Source organism: Harpia harpyja, chromosome 2 (assembly GCF_026419915.1).
Source record: "Harpia harpyja isolate bHarHar1 chromosome 2, bHarHar1 primary haplotype, whole genome shotgun sequence".
NCBI classification, from domain to species: domain Eukaryota; kingdom Metazoa; phylum Chordata; class Aves; order Accipitriformes; family Accipitridae; genus Harpia; species Harpia harpyja.
Window position 1 is genome coordinate 71,172,864 of NC_068941.1, and position 20,514 is coordinate 71,193,377.

Sequence of the window (20,514 nt, forward strand, 5' to 3'; positions counted from 1 at the left end):
CAAGGGGAAGTGACAGCCATGAATCAGAATTGCCTCACTCTGAAAGCTATATACGTGTGACAACAAGGACTCCTGCAAAACTGTGATAAATTACAGTTTTCTGTAAGGTTAGCTTCTTGATAATAGGTAAGCTCAAATCCTGGTAATGAACCCAAATCCTGATCTCTCTTCTGACTACTTTGAATTTCTCTGATGAGGAAGAGCCATATCCTGGCTACCTGAGGATTCACCTTATAGAAGGGAAATCTTTTAAGGGCCTATAACAAATACAGTTCTCTGAATTCTGTCTCTTCACAGTCTTTCTTAAACCTCCAGCAGTGAATGTATTTTTATCAAAAAAGAACACTTGGCAAAAGCTACCCAACATTGAGTTGTTCTTGGCCGGTGTTATACTACACTGTAGTATCTCTGCCCATTCAAGTCGTCAATCATTCCATCATTTTGGAGTGAAAATAGATATAGGTTTGTCCCATGGAATAGAAGAAGACAGAAGTCTTTTCCTAAAGCATTACTTGGCAGTGTGGTGAAGGAATTACTCCTTTATCTTTCAGCTCATAAGAATTGTTACAATACGTGGTTCAAGGACTAATATGAAATAAGACATCAAAAACAATATTTAAGATTTTAGGTAGCTAAGCCTATAACCTTTATGTGCCTTGAAAAAAAATTACTATCATTTTGGGGGGATGTACACAAAGAGAATAATAACTGGGATTTCTGAAACAAGTCATTATTCGTGTAGGAATAAAAGAAATAGTAAAGAAGAATAAAAAGTTATCTGTATAAAATTGAACTGGGACAGCTGCCATAATGGAAGCATTTTCTAATGGTACCTCACAGTAGGCCTTTATAAATTAGAGGAGTTACGAAGTGGTCTTAAAATGCCCTTTCCCTTTTTCTTTAAGCACAACGGCCAAATCAGTCCTGATGTCACAGGGTAGAACCTCATTGGTTTCAGTGGAATTATAGGAATTCCCTCCAGAGCTGTTTAAAGTGCCTAAGTAATTTCTGTCTGGTATTATTTCTGTGCTCCTAGAATTTCACGTCCTACAGTACAATTTACCATCATTTGGTCAAATGTAGTGCTTTGTACTAAAAGGAAAGGGTTTGATACACTACGGGCTCGTTCTTTCAGACCTGAGCTGCTGGCCGTGCTGGTGCTGGTGTTCGCAGGGCTGGCAAGCAATTCCAAAGAGTAGCCCGGGGCTTTGGGAGCGCTCCCAGCTCCCCAGCCCGCGCTAACCTGACAGCGGTGCTCGTGGAGCGCAGCCGAGGTGGGAGCTCCCCTGCGCAAGGGCTCACTCACGGTCTGTGTCCCGGGCAGCTAACAGGTGATGCGGGAACCACCTGTGTGCAGCCGCAGAGCAGAGCGGGGAGTACGGCCCAGCCCTGCCGCGCTCCTGCTGGGAGCTTTCCCCGCGGCTGCCCCCGCTCCCAAGTCGGCGCGGGGCGCGGGTGCCGGCTCAGCCCCGCGGAGGCAGGCGGCCCCGCCGCTGCGGGCGGCCGTCCGTCCGGCAGGGCAGGGAGCCGGGGCTGAGCCCCTCCCGCCCGCCGTCGCCCGGCGGGGAAGGGGTCGAGGTGGCGCCCCTGCCGGCGAGCGCCCCGGAGCCCCGCGCCGCGGCCCGCCCCGCGCCGCCGCGGGTGGCGGGGGAGGCGCCGCCGCCGCCGCCGAGGCGGGGCCCCGCTCCGCTCCGCCGCGCCGCGCCCGGCCCCGCTCCGCTCCGTTCCGTTCCGTTCCGCTTCGGCCCCGCTCCGGCTCCCGCGGCCCCGGCGCGGCGGTGCTGCCGCGCTCCCCCGCCGCGTCCCGCCTCGCCGCGGCTCCGGGCGCCTCCCGCCTCCCAGCATGAATGTGAGGAGGGTGGAGAGCATCTCGGCGCAGCTGGAGGAGGCCAGCTCCACAGGCGGTAGGACGCGAGCAGCGTGGGGGCGCGAGGTTTTTCTTCTTAGTTATTTTGGGGTCTCGCCCCCCACCTTCAAGCAGCAAGTCTTGCAACTTGGCGTGGGGCGGGGAGGGGGGGGAGCTGCCAGCTCGCATGGGGTAAACGCATCTGTGCTGTCTTGGAAAAATGTGTGTGTGTCTATGGGGACAGCAAGCAAGCGCTTAATGCCTGGGGTCTCGGGCTAAGAAACGTTCAAGGCTTTGCGAAGCCCGCCGTAAGATGCCTGCTGTGACCTAACTGGTACTTTTGCCTTCGCTGAAATGACCTGGGGCTGGGTACGAACCTCCCGGGAGAACCATGCACACCCTCTCTAGTTACCAGCTCCCAGGAGGTAATTTTGACCAGTCCCACTTACACCTCCCTGCTTTGGTCTCCTTTGTACCTTCCTGATGCCTAAGAAACAACTATTTGATGGAGACCAGCTGCTTCTGGTAAGCCAAAGGCTATCTGGTGCCTTTCTCTTCTCTGTATTGCAAACTGCAGTTGCTCTTTCACCTGAGAAAGGTTACAAAATAACTTGCATTTTAGGGAGGAGAAAAGCATGCTTTGCAGTCCTTCAGGGTGACTGTGACTCCTGGAGTCTTAGAGTTTTTTCCTAGCATGGGTAGGAAACAGAGTTATATAGAAATGAAGCTGCTTGGGTGCAAAGTGGGTAACATGATGTTGCTGAGGAAGGTGCCCAGTTCAAGGTGGCTGGTTAAGCAAAGGATGGTTGGACAGTTAATGAAAAACTTTGCAAAACAGCCAATCAAAAACAGGGGAAACTTGTTTTCTGAGAAAAGATGGAAAATTATTTCGTGTTTCCTGCTGTGTTGCGAGATTTCTCATAAACTGTGTGATGCCAGTGTAGAATAGCAGCCTAACCATCAAGTTGCTTGAGACACAGGGGAGTTCCACCCTTTGCTTGATTTCTGATGCTTCAGAATAGTCTTTTGCTTGCTAGAAGAGGCTCACGGCCACATGTCCTCTGTTGGATTGTACTTGGTTTTTCTCTTTCCTTAATGTCCCACCTTTTCTCATGTGTTAGGGCTTGTAGTCCTTCAGATAGGATACTAGGTCATTTGCTTTGGTGATAGGGAACTTTTGTAATTGACTATGCAATTAGTTTTAGGCTGTCGGCTCAATTGTTAATCCATCTTTGCATTTCTTAAAAGCTTCAGAAGAAAAATGCATACTTAGTCATTATGGTTGTCCAACAAGGGACTCGGCCACCGGAGTGATGTTGTAATGCTTCTCACTGTTTTCCAGATCCAACCCCTCCAAGTTATAATTAAGACTTTTCCCTCCACATACCACTGTCAGCCTTACAGCTGTAGTCTGTTAGAGACCTGAAAGTCACACTGTTTTTCCGTAGCACATACATCTTCAGTGACAAACACCAGGCAGGCTCTTAGCTACACCTGTGCAACCACCATGTAGGACTGTTTGGGCTAAACAAAACTAAGTTCATAATTTAGACACAGTGGATTTGCACAGGTGCTCTTGAGGAATAATTTTGTTTCTGGATCATTACTGTAGGTGTTGAAGCATAAAGAGAATTTGCAGCTTAATGTTTTATCTATAGGTATAGTTAGCAGTAACAGAAAAGTGTCTATACGAAAACTGGGGAAATACGATCTGAATCCATGTTATGCAAATAATACGAAATATCAAGATGATATTTTTACAGAAAATGTTTTCAGTTGAACTGTATATTAAATGTGTTTTCCATTTTGGTTCTCATGATATGCATGCCTTGTAGCTTTTAGAAATTAATGACAGTTTTAATTCGTTTTAAGCTTGTAATGGTGAGAAGTAGTAAGATACACTTTTGCACTGTTTTAGAATAAAAATAAAAATCTAACTGAAACATGAGTTACTGTAGGAAAAATATTTCTCAAAAATAAGTTCTTATGCCAGAAACAGAACATGGAAAGACAAAAAAGACAGCTAAAAGAAAATAACTCCTTTCTTTTGGAGATCGTCATACGTTAGATCACCTCTCAACTTGTATCTCGTCACTAGCTTGATGTGATATGAAGCTAACAAGTGTCTAGCTTCAGTGCTCTGGGCTTCCTCCTTATGTGAGAGAGCACATGTATGTTCATCTTCCCCAGATTTTGGCCCTTTTTCATCTAAACTTCCCTTTCCACCCTTCTCTTCGCTAGCTCCTAAACTTTCAACTCATTTTCAGTGCCATCCGCATTTCTGAATGTACCTGTCTGTTGGTTACTTAACGAGGAAGCATTCGGTGGATTTTTTCTTATTATTTCTCCTCAAATAGAAACAATGCTTAAAACATTAGTTATTTTTAAATGGTAATGCCTGCAGTAGAGTTGTTACAGGGATTTGATGGTAGTGCATGAGACTTAGAAAATGAAACCAACGGAAGTGTGACTTCCTCCATTTCATTTTTCCAAGTGAAATAAAGCCCAAGTAACACACAAGCAGCTTAAATTATGAAAATTATTACTGACAAAGGAAACATTTTGTACCTTTTAACAAGTAATGACTCCCTTCAGCTGCTCTTCCTCTTACATTTACTCTATTGCAACTTGCAGGGCATCTTTTACATTCTAGTTAATGTCAGTTGGAGAACCACCAAGAGTCAAACCGAAGAAACAAAATGCTTCCTCTCTTAAATATTGAGCCATTGTAAGGATGAACTGTTTCATCCTTCTGTCCCATGAAACAGTCTTTATCAATGTCTTATCTGTGAGGAAGTTGTATTTGTGCTAGTGATAGCCAAAACTCATTTGCTACTGGGTAAAGGCATGAAGCGTCTTGGCAAAATGAGAAGAGCAGAGGGAGATTATCAGAAAAAGTTTGTGTGGGTAAGAATAAGTAACCACAATGTGTCCTGTGGGTTCAATATCTAGGACAAACTTAAGCTGTTGGGAATACTGATATGAGTAAGACACTATCACAGCAACTGGTTGCTTTGCTTTAGGGTATAATGAATTCAGAATGGGGATTGTGCTGACCAGTATACTCTTCCTTATTCAAACAATAGATATATTTACAAAAGCCATGGAGTAATTTTGAAGTTTTGAAGATTTTCTCTGACTAGACAGGGCAGCTGCAAATTCTGCATGTCAGGAAAGAGGCTGTCATTTCTATGTCATGTGCAGAAGATAGACCAAATAGTACTGTTAAGAAGTGCTTATCCAACTTTAAGTTTACTTAGAGTTTGGTATTCTCTGCCATACCTCTGAGAGATCCTTGTGCAATAGTGTTCACTTTTGCTTTTAATGAACGGCTTACTCTTGTAGCTTGAGGCATTCTTAGAAGACAAAGGAAGCAGTGCTAGGAGAACAAGAAACTACATATGGGAAAAGCTGAAAATAGGAATTTAGGAAAAGGGATGCTAAGAAAAATTATGAATGTGAGGAAAAAATGCACTGTAAAATAATTGCAGGAAAAAAGAAGAAGTGGGAGGAGGGAAATGAGGAAGGAGCTTCTTACACACCTTGAGATACAATTGATACTAAACAAAAGTGTGTCCTATTGAGGGATACTGGAATCCTATTATGTATTGGTGGTATGTATTAGACCAATTCCTTTATAACCCAGTTGGGATTCATCTGACATGACGAAAAGCAGGCAGTGACTCCCCAAGTGATTTCCACCAATACCTGTATCAGTGTGAAATCTTTGGTTTGTCTAGGAGCTCCACCCATAGGACATGCTGTCAAGAGTCAGTGTCACTTTTTTTACTAATGATCTGTTGTCCCTAAACACTCTTCATGTCTTCTTAGATATGAGAGACCTTCTGGCCATTTTATCTTGCGCACCTGTGTCCCAGTGGATCCTCAATCTCTGCCTTGAGCCTTCTGTAACACAGATATGTTCTCCTTGAGGAGCTACAGTCAGCTAGAAATGCTGCTTCCAAATGCCACGTTCCTGTGAAAGCTGCAAATACACAAGGGAAGGGATAAATTAAATGGACTCGTGATCTAATAAAGGAGGTATCTTTATAATGCACACACAAATAGATGCAAATATTTTAAGTGTAAAATATACAACCTGCTCCTGCAGGATGGAGGAAATAATTGATGTTTTGAGAGAACTGACTGCAGCATAAGCCTCTGCGTAAAATGTGATCTCTGCTTCCATCTCCACTTCCTGTATTCAGTGTGCATGTGAAGCAGTAATTATAAGCAAAATTCTAGTATACAGAGTCATATTTGAAATATGCCTTGGCTTTCCATTAATATCAATTTTATATCAATATAAATATAAAATTGCACAAAATACAGCTTTCTTTTTCATTATTGTGTCTTTCAAGGTTGCTACCCATGCTTAGAGAGTTGATACATAAATAGCTGAACATCTGGACAAGTTTCAAGTATATTGGGCTTAGAGAATTGACTCACTCTTTCCAGGTGTTTTTAGACATTATGAAGTATATAGAGGCAGATAGGGTATCTAGCAGTTAGTGTAGCCATAAGAGAAGTAGCTAGCGTGTGTCATGGAAAGCTTTTACAGTGTATCAGATAAGCACTTAGGACTCATGCTTTGGGTTGGAGCTGAATATTTGATCCGTGCAGCATTCATCTGTAATCTATCCCATCTCAGCCACTCAGTTTGCCATTGTGATTTTTTCGGAATCTTTGGCACTTGAAAAAGAAAGTATCTAAAAATACAACAAGGCCTGATTGCTTCACTATTTCATAGATATACGCGTTCTTGCCAGGCTGTCGTACTATCCTTCCCCCCACAGTTCTGCTTGTCCTCTCATTCTTTCAATAGACTGCATTCAAAATCTTGCTTGCCAAACCAACACTGGCCATTTATTGTCTCCTATTAGCAGAGGCCATTACTCCTACTTGAGATGAGAGAGAAAACATTGGCACAAGGTTGTGGACTGGTCCAGGAGGCAAATAATTTTTTCAGTAGTTATAGTCAATGTGATCTGAACCAAGTAGGATTCCCTTATTTATTAGCACACACTTTAATTAATAGGCTTGGGCCTATTCTGGGGTGTAAGGAGTACAGATATAAAAACCTTTCTTTGGAGCACAGTGTGGCAGCACAGCTGGAGATAGTTAATAGCGAGGTTAATGGGCTAGTTTGTCTCCATAATGTTTGGCCTGAACTGTAATGTGTGGTTGTGTCAAAAGTAAATGGACAAAAGGTTTACATAGACGCTAGTTTTTTGATAGTAGTTGTCCTTTCAGAATCCTGTTTTCTCTGGCAAGATCTTTGGTTGCCATTGCTTTGATGGCTAGGCAGAATTTGGCCCAAATTTCCCAAGGAGTACACCAGGTGGAATGTAAAAGAGAAGTGAAAATGTATGGAAAGTATATTTTTTGGAGTCTATAGAACTATGGAAAGCATGGAATCCAATTATGTTGTGAGGTTCATTATTATTTTGTTATTATATTACAGGAGTCTTGGGATCATATAGATCACAGTTTGGGTTTTTTCTCTTCATTTTCCATTCTCACACTCTACAAGAGACATAATTTCTGTGTTATCACCTTCACGGATGCAGTAGCAGAGGAGGTTGGTCTCTAGACTTGCTGCTATGAATTTGGGAGGTCTGTAGACAACTGTGAACTGGCAGCAGTTTAAAATACGTGGTTGGATTGAAAGTATATTGAATCCATTCACCTCTAAGAATAAACCCAAACACAGAATAAAAGCTGTAGATCTGAACACATACTGTGTTTTATTCCTGGCAGCCTAGCAGAGACTTAATATGATATTAAAAGGAGCTTTCTGTCAAAGGTCTGAAAGTAGTGTTTCTCTGATATTCTTTTTCACCTATGAAACAGATTTCTTTAGAGGTACAGTTTATAGTTGTGATCCCCTGTTGTATGTTTATAATTTATGCTGCAGTGACACAAACAGTGGTATGAAAGTCATAGATGCTTATGTGTCCAGTGGAGGAGCAAACTATGGATGGAAGGCATGATAATAGGGAATTTTTAAATATAAACATTTTGCCCTGATAAGAACAATGATTCATGTTTAAATGTTTGGATTTTATTATAGGAGCAAATATCTGTATTCATATGCCAGATATTTTCACCAAATAAAGCATAAGCCCAGTAAGAAAGGGTTAGCTATTTTAATGATAGGAAAAAAGATCAATTTTACTGATACATTGTCTTGTTCTCAGAATTTTCAGTTATCTTTCCAGCAGAGAAAATTTTTATGACTATCAATATAGTCATTAGGCTTTAGTATAACAAATCTTTTTCTTATTTTTGAATCAAAGTTTACTTTTGTTAATAATCCAGAAGAAACATTTAGGATTTGTTAGAAAGGCAAGCAGTAGCCTTAAAATGTGATGATGGGTCTGATTCTTCACAGGGCAGATTTTTTTTAATCCTTGCCCAAAGTGGGAACAACGAGAACAGCACTTCTTCACAGTGAGTCATTTGACTATCATGACTATTCCTATAAACCCTTTGATACCTATGGGAATAATTGCAATGAATAAGGATTTGGGCCCTAGTATTTGTGAAAATCAAGAGAACGCTAAACCTGGAACTGAAACACAGATCACGTTTATTTGATTCCATGTAAAGGAAGAAAACCACTGTGCTGGAAATACTTAGCAGTAATTAAAAGTTTTTTTGGTAAGAATTTCTGCTTTCTGTACATTCTCACACAAATGTTTCTGGTAATCTGTAGCAATTTATTTCCAAATCTTTGAACAGTTTTATTAAATAGAGGAGAAACAAAATGATTCAGATGAAATCATTGAGTCACTGCAGACATGGAGTCTGTGATATTGACAAATATTCCTGTTTGTGTATAGAAAGCAAAATATTGATTTTTTTAAAAATGTATTTTGTTGATTGTGCTCCAAAACAGTCCTTAATTACTTACGAGTTGCTGTATATATTCTGTTATTTGCTTGTATTTGCTTCGTGTTTTAATTTAAGGTAACGCTATCTAAACAAAGAAATTACGTTGTATTCTACATCACAAGTATTTATCAATAGAGTGTGGTTTACTCAGTGTTGAAGAACCCATGAAAAAATTTACAAAATTTACATAATTCTCACTTTTAAAATTAAATATAGTTATTTGACTTAGAACTTTTAATGACATTACAGCATATGTTATAATAAAAACATACTGAAAGACAACATTGTGCCAAACAAAAGATAAACATAATATGATGAAAGGAACTATTCTAAATGGAGAATGTCCTAAATGCACGCAGTAAGTTGGAATGCAGGCAAAAACAGGTTTGGTGTTTTTTTAATTTTAACATGCTTACCTGATGCAATTTGAAATGATGATCTGAAAGTCACACTCTATATAACATGCTAGTTACAAGCATTATAGCAACTGAACATGGAGATCTGGAATTTTGTAGTATGTGGAGTTACCTATGTACATGCTAAGTACCACAAATTAACAATCTATGATCCCATGTTCAAAATACCTGAACCAGTACTACTGTAATGCTTTTTTGCGTGAATGTTGCTGCTCATAGTTTCAAAGAACACCCCAGCAAGGACTGACTTTTTTTGAGACAGTTTGTTTTAGAGTGTGCCAAAGCGTGTGGTACCAACCGCTCCTGGGTGTTTTGCAGCAGCAGGTGCCCCTTCCCTGTCCAGGCGCTGAGATGGGCCAGGGAAAGGCCCCGCACCCACACAGTTAGCACCAGTGCTGGGAGGGACATGCTGCGTACGTGCATGCGGTTTCCCAGTGCAGATAGGTGTTGGGAGAATGAAAAGTAGGCTGTGGGATTGCAATCCCTGCCTGAGCAGTTAAAAGAAAGGAGAGGGAAAAGGTCAAGAAATGCCTTCCTGTGTGTATGGCTTCAGTGGTACTTGAGTAAGCAGACTCTGGGATCTGCTGCTCTGTTTACTTTAGCTGGAGATAAATGAATCCTGTTTATCTTAAAACAAGTAGGAGAAAAATCCTTAAAAAATACTCTTTTGAAGGAATATGAAAGATGTATATCAAGAAGATCCATCCATAGAATCATGTTTTGCTTCATTACATGCTGGTAACAGTATGATAGGTGTTTCCTCAGATCACCATTGGTCTTGAGTTTTGACAATGTAGCTGGTTTTAACCAGGTGATACCCAGATGTCCTTAATCATTCTGACTACTGACTTATATTCCACTGCTTAGTTGGTGAATGGTACCCTGCAAATCTATTGATTCACTCTTTCTCTTCTATGTATCCTTTTCCATGTTGATTTATGAACATTTGAGGTTATTTTGTTGTGTTTTGAGATGCAACATTAAAAAATGTATCACATGTTGTAAGCTATCTAGAGAGAAAGATAAATCTAGACTGTTTCTCCAGAGCATCGTGTGCTGGCAGCATCCACCTGCTGGTAACCGAAACAAGTACAAATAAAGTTCATTGTTATTTTTAAAAAGATGCTGTAGTTGAATACATACGCACACTGACTCTTAGGTGCTGCCCTGATCTCTGCACAGCCAGGGTCTGCAGTCTACCAAATCTAAGATGCCTAAGAAAAAATATAATAAAACAAAGCAGATATACCTGCAAGTTGTGAATGTGCAGTATGATTAAGATACAGAGAATTTCATGCTATTGTTTCAGTAACTAGGTCTACTTTATATACTATGTCATTCTTCAATCTTTGTGTTGGTGACGAGGTAGGGTTTTCCTCTTTTGCTTTTTGGAATATGCCACATTGTGCAATCATCTTCCCAGCCTACTGTCCAGAATTGGGAAAATGAGAGAACTACCTCTGTGGCTGGGACCTATCAACATGCTTAATTGTTTGCTTCAAAGTCATTGCTTTCAGTCTCTCTCTCTGGGACTACGTATTTGTTTCCCTACTTGGGAAACAGGGGAAAGAGGAGGTCAAATAGCAGGATGGGTTTGGTAAATAGGTGATAGGCTTTGCCCTTTCTGCCTTCCATTACATGGTGGTGAAGATCCTCTTTGCAAGAGGAGGTTGAAACCTCCAACTTTTTCAAGCAATGGCTCCCCTCTTCTGTCTCTACTTGCCACTTGGAAGGCGCATGTGAACCCCTCAGCTAAATGAGCACTTTCTCACCTTTGTTGTGTAATCTTTTACCTCAGAGCAATGTTGTTTTGAGGTTATGCACTTCTTTCTAGGTCAGTTGATTGTAAGTGAAAGGAGAGGCGAGTGTGTGATGCTTCCAGTGGAACTGGTGGGTCCCTAATTCATGTTTTATAAAACTGAATTCTAATAGCCTGGAGGAAAAATAGTATGTTGAGGTTAAGGTGAGAAGGGAACAGACATGACTAAGGGTATACAGTGACACAGCTCTTTACATGGCACACCTGCTGTCGAGTTTCCCCCTAGTACTTTAAATCTTTATTAAATATGTGAGCTAGTAGGACTTAAAATTACACAGATTCATACTTGAATACCTTGCTTAATTACTTAGCCTGCAGGGTTGTACAGCATTTAGACATTATTTAGACTCATAAAAATCTTTGCTTCAATTGCACTTTTGTTTGCATTCAGCTAATTTTCTCATACTAGAATAAAGCAATCCTATATTTCAATGTAGACTTATAAAGATCACTTCTTATTTCTAAAGTATTTGAGTCATCCCAGACTTCTTGAGAATCAGTAACTTCCTTCCTTCCTGAATATATTGGGGTGCTCAGCTAAAACCCCATGTTGTATTAAAAAAAAAAAACACAACTCTACTTGCAATTTAACTGTATGTTTTACTTCACCAGGGTTCAAAACCAATTGCCTATGCTTAGAAATGCAAAAGCAGGAACATTTTGACCTGTTCAAAATGGAATGTAAAGCTATCTGAAAGGTGTCAGTAAATTTCTAACATCTTATTAAGCAGTGTTTAATCAACAGCACTTTAAATTACTACTAGACTGACAATCTGTTAGGACATTTTCAATTAAAAAATTCAGAAGAAAGTAGGCTTTTTTTGTGTGTGTTTTTCCTTTCAAGAACCCAAAACATTAATGGTGTGTTTTCACATATGCTGCATCACAACGAATATGTACAGAAATGCTGTCAGTTAAGAGACTTAATTCCTCATTGAAAACAAACAAGAAAAAGTTGATGGCATTATCAAACCACTATTTGGTAACTGGCAACTTACAATGCTGATCGTGTAGATATTACATTATCCATTTTGCAGGTGTAGTCTTAGAACAAATGTGTATTCAATAGTAAACACACTGTTAATTAGATAAACTGATAACGGTTTCTTGTTGCAGTAACACTAATACAAATAATGGTTTGTGTTCCAAGAAGAGCGTGTATTGATTAAATGCACCTTGCACTGAAGCAATTAATATAGATCTTCTTGATCCATCAGTGCCTGTTTCATTATGATTGGAAGGCTTGATCTTAGAACAGTTGCAATATAGTGCAGCATTTACAACTGAGAATCATCCTGTTATACTTAAGAAATATACTTGGTCATAAGTGTTTGAACAGTTGTCTTTAGTCCTTCAGATTCTGAAACATCTTAGAGAGAAAGGAGGAAATAAAGCTTTTCTCTCTTCTTGCATCGTCCGTAATTTCATAAACCAAAAATATAGGCTATGGCTTTAGAGGGTACCCAATTACATTGACAATACACCTTGTAATGCTAATGTAATCTTGTAATGCTAATACAATGTGAAAGAATATGAGAAACAAAAAGAGATATTGAAAGAGAGTCTGTTTCCCTGCGCAGAATATTGGAGAGTATTTCCAAATCAAACCACCAAACTCACAATTTTTTCTTTTTAGGAGTCAGTTAATTATTTGCTTTCTGGGAAACAAAACTTCTTCAAGGAATGCTGAGATTTTTGTGTAATATCATCACCTGAGAAACTTGTATTTTAAGAAAAAAAATCCCACCACCATGACAAAGTCGTGGATTTTCTGGCTGAGGATAAAATAAAAAGGCAGATACTCAGTCAAGTTTCTAGGTTTATATTTGTCTCTGAACACTAGGCAGACAGTGAGTAACCAGGCTGATTACATACAGCTGTATGTAATCCATACAGCCTACTCAGGGCAGAAGTTACAGTCAATTTCTGTTACAATGGATTTCATTTGTACTTTTCAGATAAAAGCAATAAAAAACTTGGAATCACAGAGAAATAGTTTGGAAGAGAAGATTAGAAGTCTTATTATTTATCCTGATGGCCCAAGGCAGGATTAAATATTTATATGGTAGTTCAGACAGCTTTTTTGTCTAATGTACTTAAAAAGTACTGGGTGCTTCATAACATCACTAGGTAATCTACTCCAGAATTTATCTTTCCTGGTACAAACTTTTTCCTAGTTCTAAAGTAAATCTTCTTACATTTAAAACCTGGTACACAAAATGGATGAAATACATAGCCAAGATTTTACAGTACTGAATAGGACAAAAACATTATTTGGCATATTTTACAGACTTTTGTCTCGTTTATACTTTCTGCCTCGCACAAAGAGAGATTCCAGCTTGCCCCTGTTGATGGTAATTCTTCCAATCCTAGAAGAGCTCTGTAGGAGTTATTGCTTCCACGGAGGTGTGATCAGCAGCTCCCAGTTCCTGTTGGGTCTGAGGAGCAATCACTGTAGAGTTAGTTATATCCTTGCAGTGCAGCAAATCTTTTACCTTTGTATGAAGCAGCTCTCAAGAATTTGGGATTGAGGTAGGAGTCATTGTCTTGCAAGCAATAACAACCATCAATTTTACCTCATTTCTATGGAAAGACTGCAGGGATCCTCAAGGGCCTCCAGAACTTGCCTCTTTCATGATCTGAACAGTTACTCCAAATGAATAAAATAGATAAGTACAGCTTCAACTTGCACAGCTTTCCAGCTATTGGATCTGGATCTTCAGAAAGGAAACTTTGTCAGTGACCTTTTTATGAACTCTATCTTTTCTAAGGATATTTTAGCTCTTGAACATTTGATATGTAGCATGAACATCTTGGTTCTCTCTTCCATAAATAAAAACTGAAGACAGTTACTTTAAACAATTTTTTAACATGAAAAGTCAATGTCACAGGCAATAGCGAAGCTTTTGAAGTTTCAAACACTTCTTATTCAGATTATTTTTATCAGTGCTGTACCATCTTACAGTTGAAAAGATGTGCCTCCGCTTTATATGAGTGTATTTACCAAATGCTGTTATTATGATAAAATAGGGTGTGCTCATTCCTCTCTCATTTTTCAAGGCTGATGTATCTAGGAGGCTTTAATCAAGAAAGATGTCATATATTTTAACTTTTATACCAGCTTAAGCCTTTCTAGTTGTAATTTTTGGTGTATGTACTCCAAAGATATTTAACTTTTGTCCAGTGCCTGATTAAAACCACCATTAGAATGGCACTTGCATACAAATGACCATAGAGGTTTTATTATCTCTCTTTTCCAAATTCATAGAATCATAGAATGGTTTGGATTGGAAGGGACTTTAAAGATCATCTAGTTTCAGTGCCCCTGCCATGGGCAGGGACACCTTCCACCAGACCAGGTTGCTCAAAGCCCCATCCAACCTGGCCTTGAACACTGCCAGGGATGGGCCAGTCACCACCTCTCTGCGGAACCTGTTCCAGTGCCTCACCACTCTCACAGGGAAGAACTTCTTCCTTACATCTAATCTAAATCTACCTTCTTTCAGTTTAAAGCCATTATTCCTTGTCTTATCACTACATGCCTTTTTACAAAGTCCCTCCCCAGCTTTCCTGCAGGCCCCCTTTAGGTACTGGAAGGCTGCTATAAGGTCTCCCCAGAGCCTTCTCTTCTCCAGGCTGAACAACCCCAACTCTCAGCCTGTCTTCATAGGAGAGGTGCTCCAGCCCCCTGATATCTTTGTGGCCCTCCTCTGGAGTCACTCCAACAGGTCCATGTTGTTCTTATGTTGGGGGCCCCAGAGCTGAATGCAGTACTCCAGGTGGGGTCTCGTGAGAGCAGAGTAGAGGGGGACAATCACCACCCTTGACCTGCTCATCACGCTTCTTTTGATGCAGCCCAGGACACAGTTGCCTTTGTGGGCTGCAAATGCACATTGCCATTTCATTCATCATGCAAATTCATTTTTATAGTTTGATAGTTTAGGCGTATGGTTCTTTAAGCTTGTAGTTCCAGGAGAGTTCTGTGATAGCTTGTCTGTGGGTTGATGTTAATAAATTAAACTGTGTGTTTGAATTCAGTGGTGAGATGTGGTAAAGCTATTTTAATGAGCCCAGGCAGAGGATTTTATCAGGCAGTTCTCGAGAGGCACAGAGCTGGCGCTCTGACTTTATACCATTCATTTATTAAGCTATTAAGCTAGTAATCATGTATCTTTGATAGTACTGTGAGGAGAAGAACTATATTCTTCTTGGATGGTAGGTTCACAATGCTTTTTAGTCAGAATTCTCACCATCTTAAAATAAAATTACTGGACACTTTCTGAATTCTTGAAGAATAATTCGTAAGTGATGGAGAAATGAAATTGAGAAGTCTTGGTAGGAAGATCATGCCTTTCTCAGTCTAGGCATTTGGGCTATGCCTAAATTTGGGAAATAGTAGCTCAGACTTGCAGTGTGAAATGGGGTTGTGGAGTAATAATGAATAAGAATTTTTACAGGGTTTTACTTCAGACTAGCTCTAGTCTAGTTCGATTGACTAAATGCCTGCTAATAGTTGGAGTGCATTAAGTGAGCTTTTGGAGCACATCTTCCCACTTAATTTCATCTAAAAAAAAAATCTAATTTGTGCATTCCAAGTGCATTCTGTGATGTGAACTAAAACATGGTAACTGGGGACTATTAGGTGACTTCTTCTGAAAGCACATTCCTGATCTGAATGGAAATGCTAGTATGTCCACATCAGGCAGCACTGTGGGAGCTTTCCCATTCTCCAGGGGCCCAGAAATTGGGTGAGTTTGTTGAATTACAGTTTCATCTCTTTTGCAGAATTCAAATCTGATCCTTCCTAGTTCAGGGAATTTATGGAGGCATGCTTAGGGACTGTCCTAATATTTTAGGGATGTTTCTTAACAATTAGGCCTATGTAGTTTAGGATTTACTATATTAATATCAACAACATTGTGTCTTGATAAAGCCAAATTTTCTGTCAGAGATTTTCCTAACATCTAATCACCATCACCAAGCATCAGCATCATTGAGCAGAAGCTGTTCCTCACTATTTGATAGCTGCTATCACTTACCTGATTGACAATTTGCAATTAATTCTCATTGTGTGTATTCAGGCTTCTGGTTTAATTGTGACTGTGGAATGACACATGTACAGAACATAGTGCAGAACTCCCATCAGCTAAATGCCTTTTTGAATAGGAAAATGTATATCTGTGTCAAAAATAAACATCACAGCTTTTAAAAGTGGAATACATGTGTGCTAGAATTTCAGTGCTGGACTTGGTAAATACACCATCTTAGATTGGCTGTATCACAGACCGCATTCTGCAGCATACTGCAGACACACCCTGGTAACTTTTTTTTAATTTCTGTGTTTCAGGATGCAATTACTTGTCCAGAGAGAATATACAAAGTCAGTAAAAACCCAGAGAGAAAATTAAGTCACTAGCACTGCAAAGAGTATAAATCTGTGTGAAGATTGACTAATTTTATAAATTACTTTAGTTTGTTATGGCACTAGAATTGGAACTTTTAAAATACTGTGCCAAAGCACAGCTCGCTGGATATTTCAAGAATGTTTGTAAGTACACTTAGAGTTTGACCATAGCAATTGGGCAGGGTTTTCCTTGCACACCGTGACTATGAAGTCTAATATTACCTCTGCTTGCTATAGAAATGGCCACGAAGCCAAATTAACTTATTTCATCTTTGTCATATTTTCAAGCTCAAAAACTACACCTTGCAATGTCTTTCTGTGTTAAAGAATGAAATTTATGTTCAGAGTGATTATGCTTCTTTTAAACATTGCTAAATTGCTTCTAAATCCAATTATTTCAGAGATGACACAGCTACCAGATTTATTCTTAGCTCATGTAAGTACCACCTCAGCCTACTATGAAAAATGTTTTAAAATCTTGAATACATGAAGACTTCATTCCTTGTCTCCCACTTTCAGTTAACTTAAAAAAAAACCCACACAGGTTTGCTTCTCCCAGAAGTGTATAAGCAGAAAGCTCTTCCGTTATGGAAGCTAAAAATGGGACTTCTTAATGGTATTTTCTTGAAGCTTGAAAGTGACTGAAAGTTTCTACTCAGCACTGGTGAGGCCACACCTGGAGGGAGTATTGTGTCCAGTTCTGGGCTTCCCAGTACAAAGGAGACATGGACATACTAGAGAGAGTCCAGCGAAGGTCCACGAAGATGACGAATGGACTGGAGCATCTCTCCTGTGAGGAAAGGCTGAGAGAGCTGGGACTGTTTGGCCTGGCGATGAGAACGCTCAGGGGGGATCTCGTCAATGTAGATCAATACCTGAAGGGACAGTGCTTAGAGGACAGAGCCAGGCTCTTTTCAGTAGTACCCAGTGACAGGCCCAGAGGCAATGGGCACAAACTGAAACACAGGTGGTTCCTTCTGAACATCAGGAAACATTTTCTTAGTGTGAGGGTGACCGAGCACTGGCACAGGTTGCACAGGGAGGTTGTGCAATCTCCCTCCTTGGAGATATTAAAAAGCCACCTTGACATGGTCCTGGGCAACCTGCTGTAGGTAGCCCTGCTGAAACAGGGGGAGTTGGACCAGATGACCTCTGGAGGTCCCTCCTACCTCAGCCCTTCTGTGATGCTGTGACTGTAGTACATTAATTGTAATTAAATTTCTAGGGATACTTATGGTTTTGTGGCCCCCCAAATATTGCATTTTTCATCTTTGTTTACATTTCTATGCATAGTTTTGTATTTAGAAGTTATTCCAGGGATGGTCCTCACTGAGGAGAAGAGAAAACTGGATGAATATTTTTAAGCAAATGGCAGGGAAGACTATAGTTACATATTAAACTGGAAGAGTGTTTCTGCAGTGTAAGGTGCACTATGTAACTAATAGTTCATGGATTGGAAATGAATTATTTTAGGTGTTCAGTGTTAAGTAACTCAGTTCTCAATTAGAGCAATGCATAGACAAACAAAAAAGAACAGTTTAATAGGTACTCAAAGATGAAGGCAGTCAAGCATTACATATTATTGCCACAATCTATCTGAAACTAAATTTGAGAATAAACTCGTGTGAGAATAATTTCCTTATCTGTTAGGACTGTTGTTAGTTTTGTATACAGAACCCTTGTAGAATGGCATCTGTCCTTTTTGCCATTTCTCTAGAGCTCTTGATCTGTCTGTTCATCCTTGTTGGTCTCCTGTTTTTGTGAAGAGCCTTCAGTGCCCTAGGAGAGCACCAATAGCTGGAGATTTGAGCCACAGTGTGGAAATGTTGGATCTGTATGCATATGCATGTATAGTGTGCAAGAAAATGAAATTATTTTTGTTTCCTCTTTCACTGTGTCTGTGTGTATGGTACTTACTTGATTGTGTTGTACATCTATAGTATTTCTAAATGAACTGAGTAAGTCAAGTGGGGTAAAATAAACATATCTGTTCATACTGGGTTTTACAGAAGTTTTCAAAACCTAAGTCTGGGATACGTACTAAGCTGTCGTCTTTTCCCAAGAAAAACGTAAACCAGATTAGGGGTTCCGGAGCTCTTTCACATTTTTCAATTTTAAGTGATTTTGCAAGTTTCTTAATGTGTTATAGCCCACAGCAGCAGCCTGTAGATATTACATAATGACCCACTTAAGAAATGCAGTCAGAACAGAGGCTTTAAGATTGTGTATTAACTTGCATAGAGAAGATGTCTCCAGTCAAGTCAAAGACTTTTGCAGTTAATAGTTGAACACAGGGAGCTGTACAGCTGAGCTCAGGTCAATATTAGCCTATTTTTTAAAGGAAAATATTTGGTGATTGTATCATAATATAAGCCAGAACTATTACTTTAGATTTATGGAAGTTCTGTCTCTCATAGGGCTTTATTTAATCCTAGACGGGATACTGATATCACAATTATGGTTTTGTTCCTTTTTCTTTTTTCATACTGATGAAAAAGGGAACCTTTAGTTTTTAAATTTTCTTACTAAAAACTACTGTGTTAATAAAAAACACATTAAAATATTTGAGGCAAGAGCATGCGCTGAAATACTTGTACTTTTCAGAACTCTATTTTCTTGTAAAGAACAGTATTGCATAGAGGCTTGTTCGTTCTTAAAACATAGTATCAACTTAACCTTGTTTGCAAGCATTTGTTACATGGCTAAAAATTAGGGAAAAAAGCCCCAACCCACAAAAAACCCAACCTCTTAAATCTTTCCAAAGAGTTTAAATTTTAAATTTTGATTATCAGTTTATATTTTGTGTTGAAAGCACACATTAGAAAATTATCCATTAGGTTTTACAAAGTCATGGGAGTTTAAAAAGAGTTTAGTACTCTGAGATCGTCCTGATGGGCACATTCCTATACTAAAGACTTCAGTGGGACATTTGGTCAAAGAATCTTTCCGTGCTGAAAAAATGTTCTGTTAGAACTTGTCAATACTATACCAGTTATTTTAGTAGAGAGGAGATATACATTCAGTCACTTCAATTAGCAGTTTGCATATTAAAAACATTCATATTTTTCAAAGTGCAAATAAGAACAAGATCCTTAATTTTCAAAAATGAAAATTAGGATTTCCATTTAATAAAACATGGCTACAGCTGTGCCTCAAATAAACCACCAAATATTATAAGAATTAAAACCACAGAAAGGAGTTTCAGGAAATATTGCAACTACTATGCTAAGCTTTTTAGTACATGCCACCTACCTGTACTAGACCTGCTAAAGTAAATTGAGCACCATAAGTATCCATTTTTTTTTATAGATATGAACAATGCTCAGAATGCTTCAACCTTTTCACTGATTTCTTATTTTGATCGTGAGAGCTGTATAGCTATATTATGAATGTTCATACCCTTCCACACTAGTAAAGGAAATTGGCATTTACTGGCCAAACCTCCCATGGACAGCAGACTATCAGAAAAATAGCTTCTCCCCAAGCTGACAAGCCCCAGCTTGTTGGAACATGCTGTATTTGCAACAGAGAGCTCTGTGGTGCTGCTTGGTGAAGTCCCAAGCAATGTATGGCCAGGGATGGAGGAAGTGGTGTTAGGATATTGTGGGGAGTAATACAATTCCCTGGGACAGGTGTCATATTCAGACTCATGAAGTCATAACTGCATAGAACAGTGTACATGGAATTAGAGAGACCCAAGTTGTGTATAATTATTTGTTTCTGAAAATCTTACTGACTGACACATCTCAAAGTGGAGATGTGGACCTTTGGAAGCCCTTTGCTATTAACACTTATTTGAAGATACAGAGTCATCCACAGAAGACATAAGCCGTAAAATATGTCTGATTTTATGCTTGAAAATAGTCAGGAATTAAAGGTATTTTTGATCAGGAGAGAGCCTGCACCCTTGTTCAGCTCCTTCAAGCTCCAGGACACGATCATCACTACTGAATATGAAAATCCTTTCTCCGGACTGCAAGAAAAAGAACATTCAGAAAAGTCTGGTACGTTAGTTTTCTACCTTTTACCAAATTAATGTAGAGCCCGTTCAAGACCATGGTTTCTGCATTCATTAAATAAGATGACTGTTAATACTAGCTTGGGGCAATCTGGGGATACATGAAACCTTAAT

The 20,514-nt window shown here is 39.6% G+C and overlaps 1 protein-coding gene across 3 annotated transcripts in view; it reads left to right on the forward strand.

Annotated features, from left to right (window-relative positions):
• The first annotated feature begins 1,734 nt into the window (after window positions 1–1,734).
• KCNIP4 (potassium voltage-gated channel interacting protein 4) overlaps window positions 1,735–20,514 on the forward strand; it is a 474,029-nt gene continuing 455,249 nt past the window's right edge. For 2 of the 3 annotated variants that reach the window (XM_052780348.1, XM_052780352.1), the window contains exon 1: window positions 1,735–1,904. In XM_052780348.1, the coding sequence (XP_052636308.1) occupies window positions 1,844–1,904 (61 nt within the window). In that variant the 5' untranslated portion in view covers window positions 1,735–1,843. Of the gene's footprint in view, window positions 1,905–2,263; window positions 2,372–20,514 lie in introns of those variants that run through there. The other variant, XM_052780358.1, reaches the window with a different exon arrangement.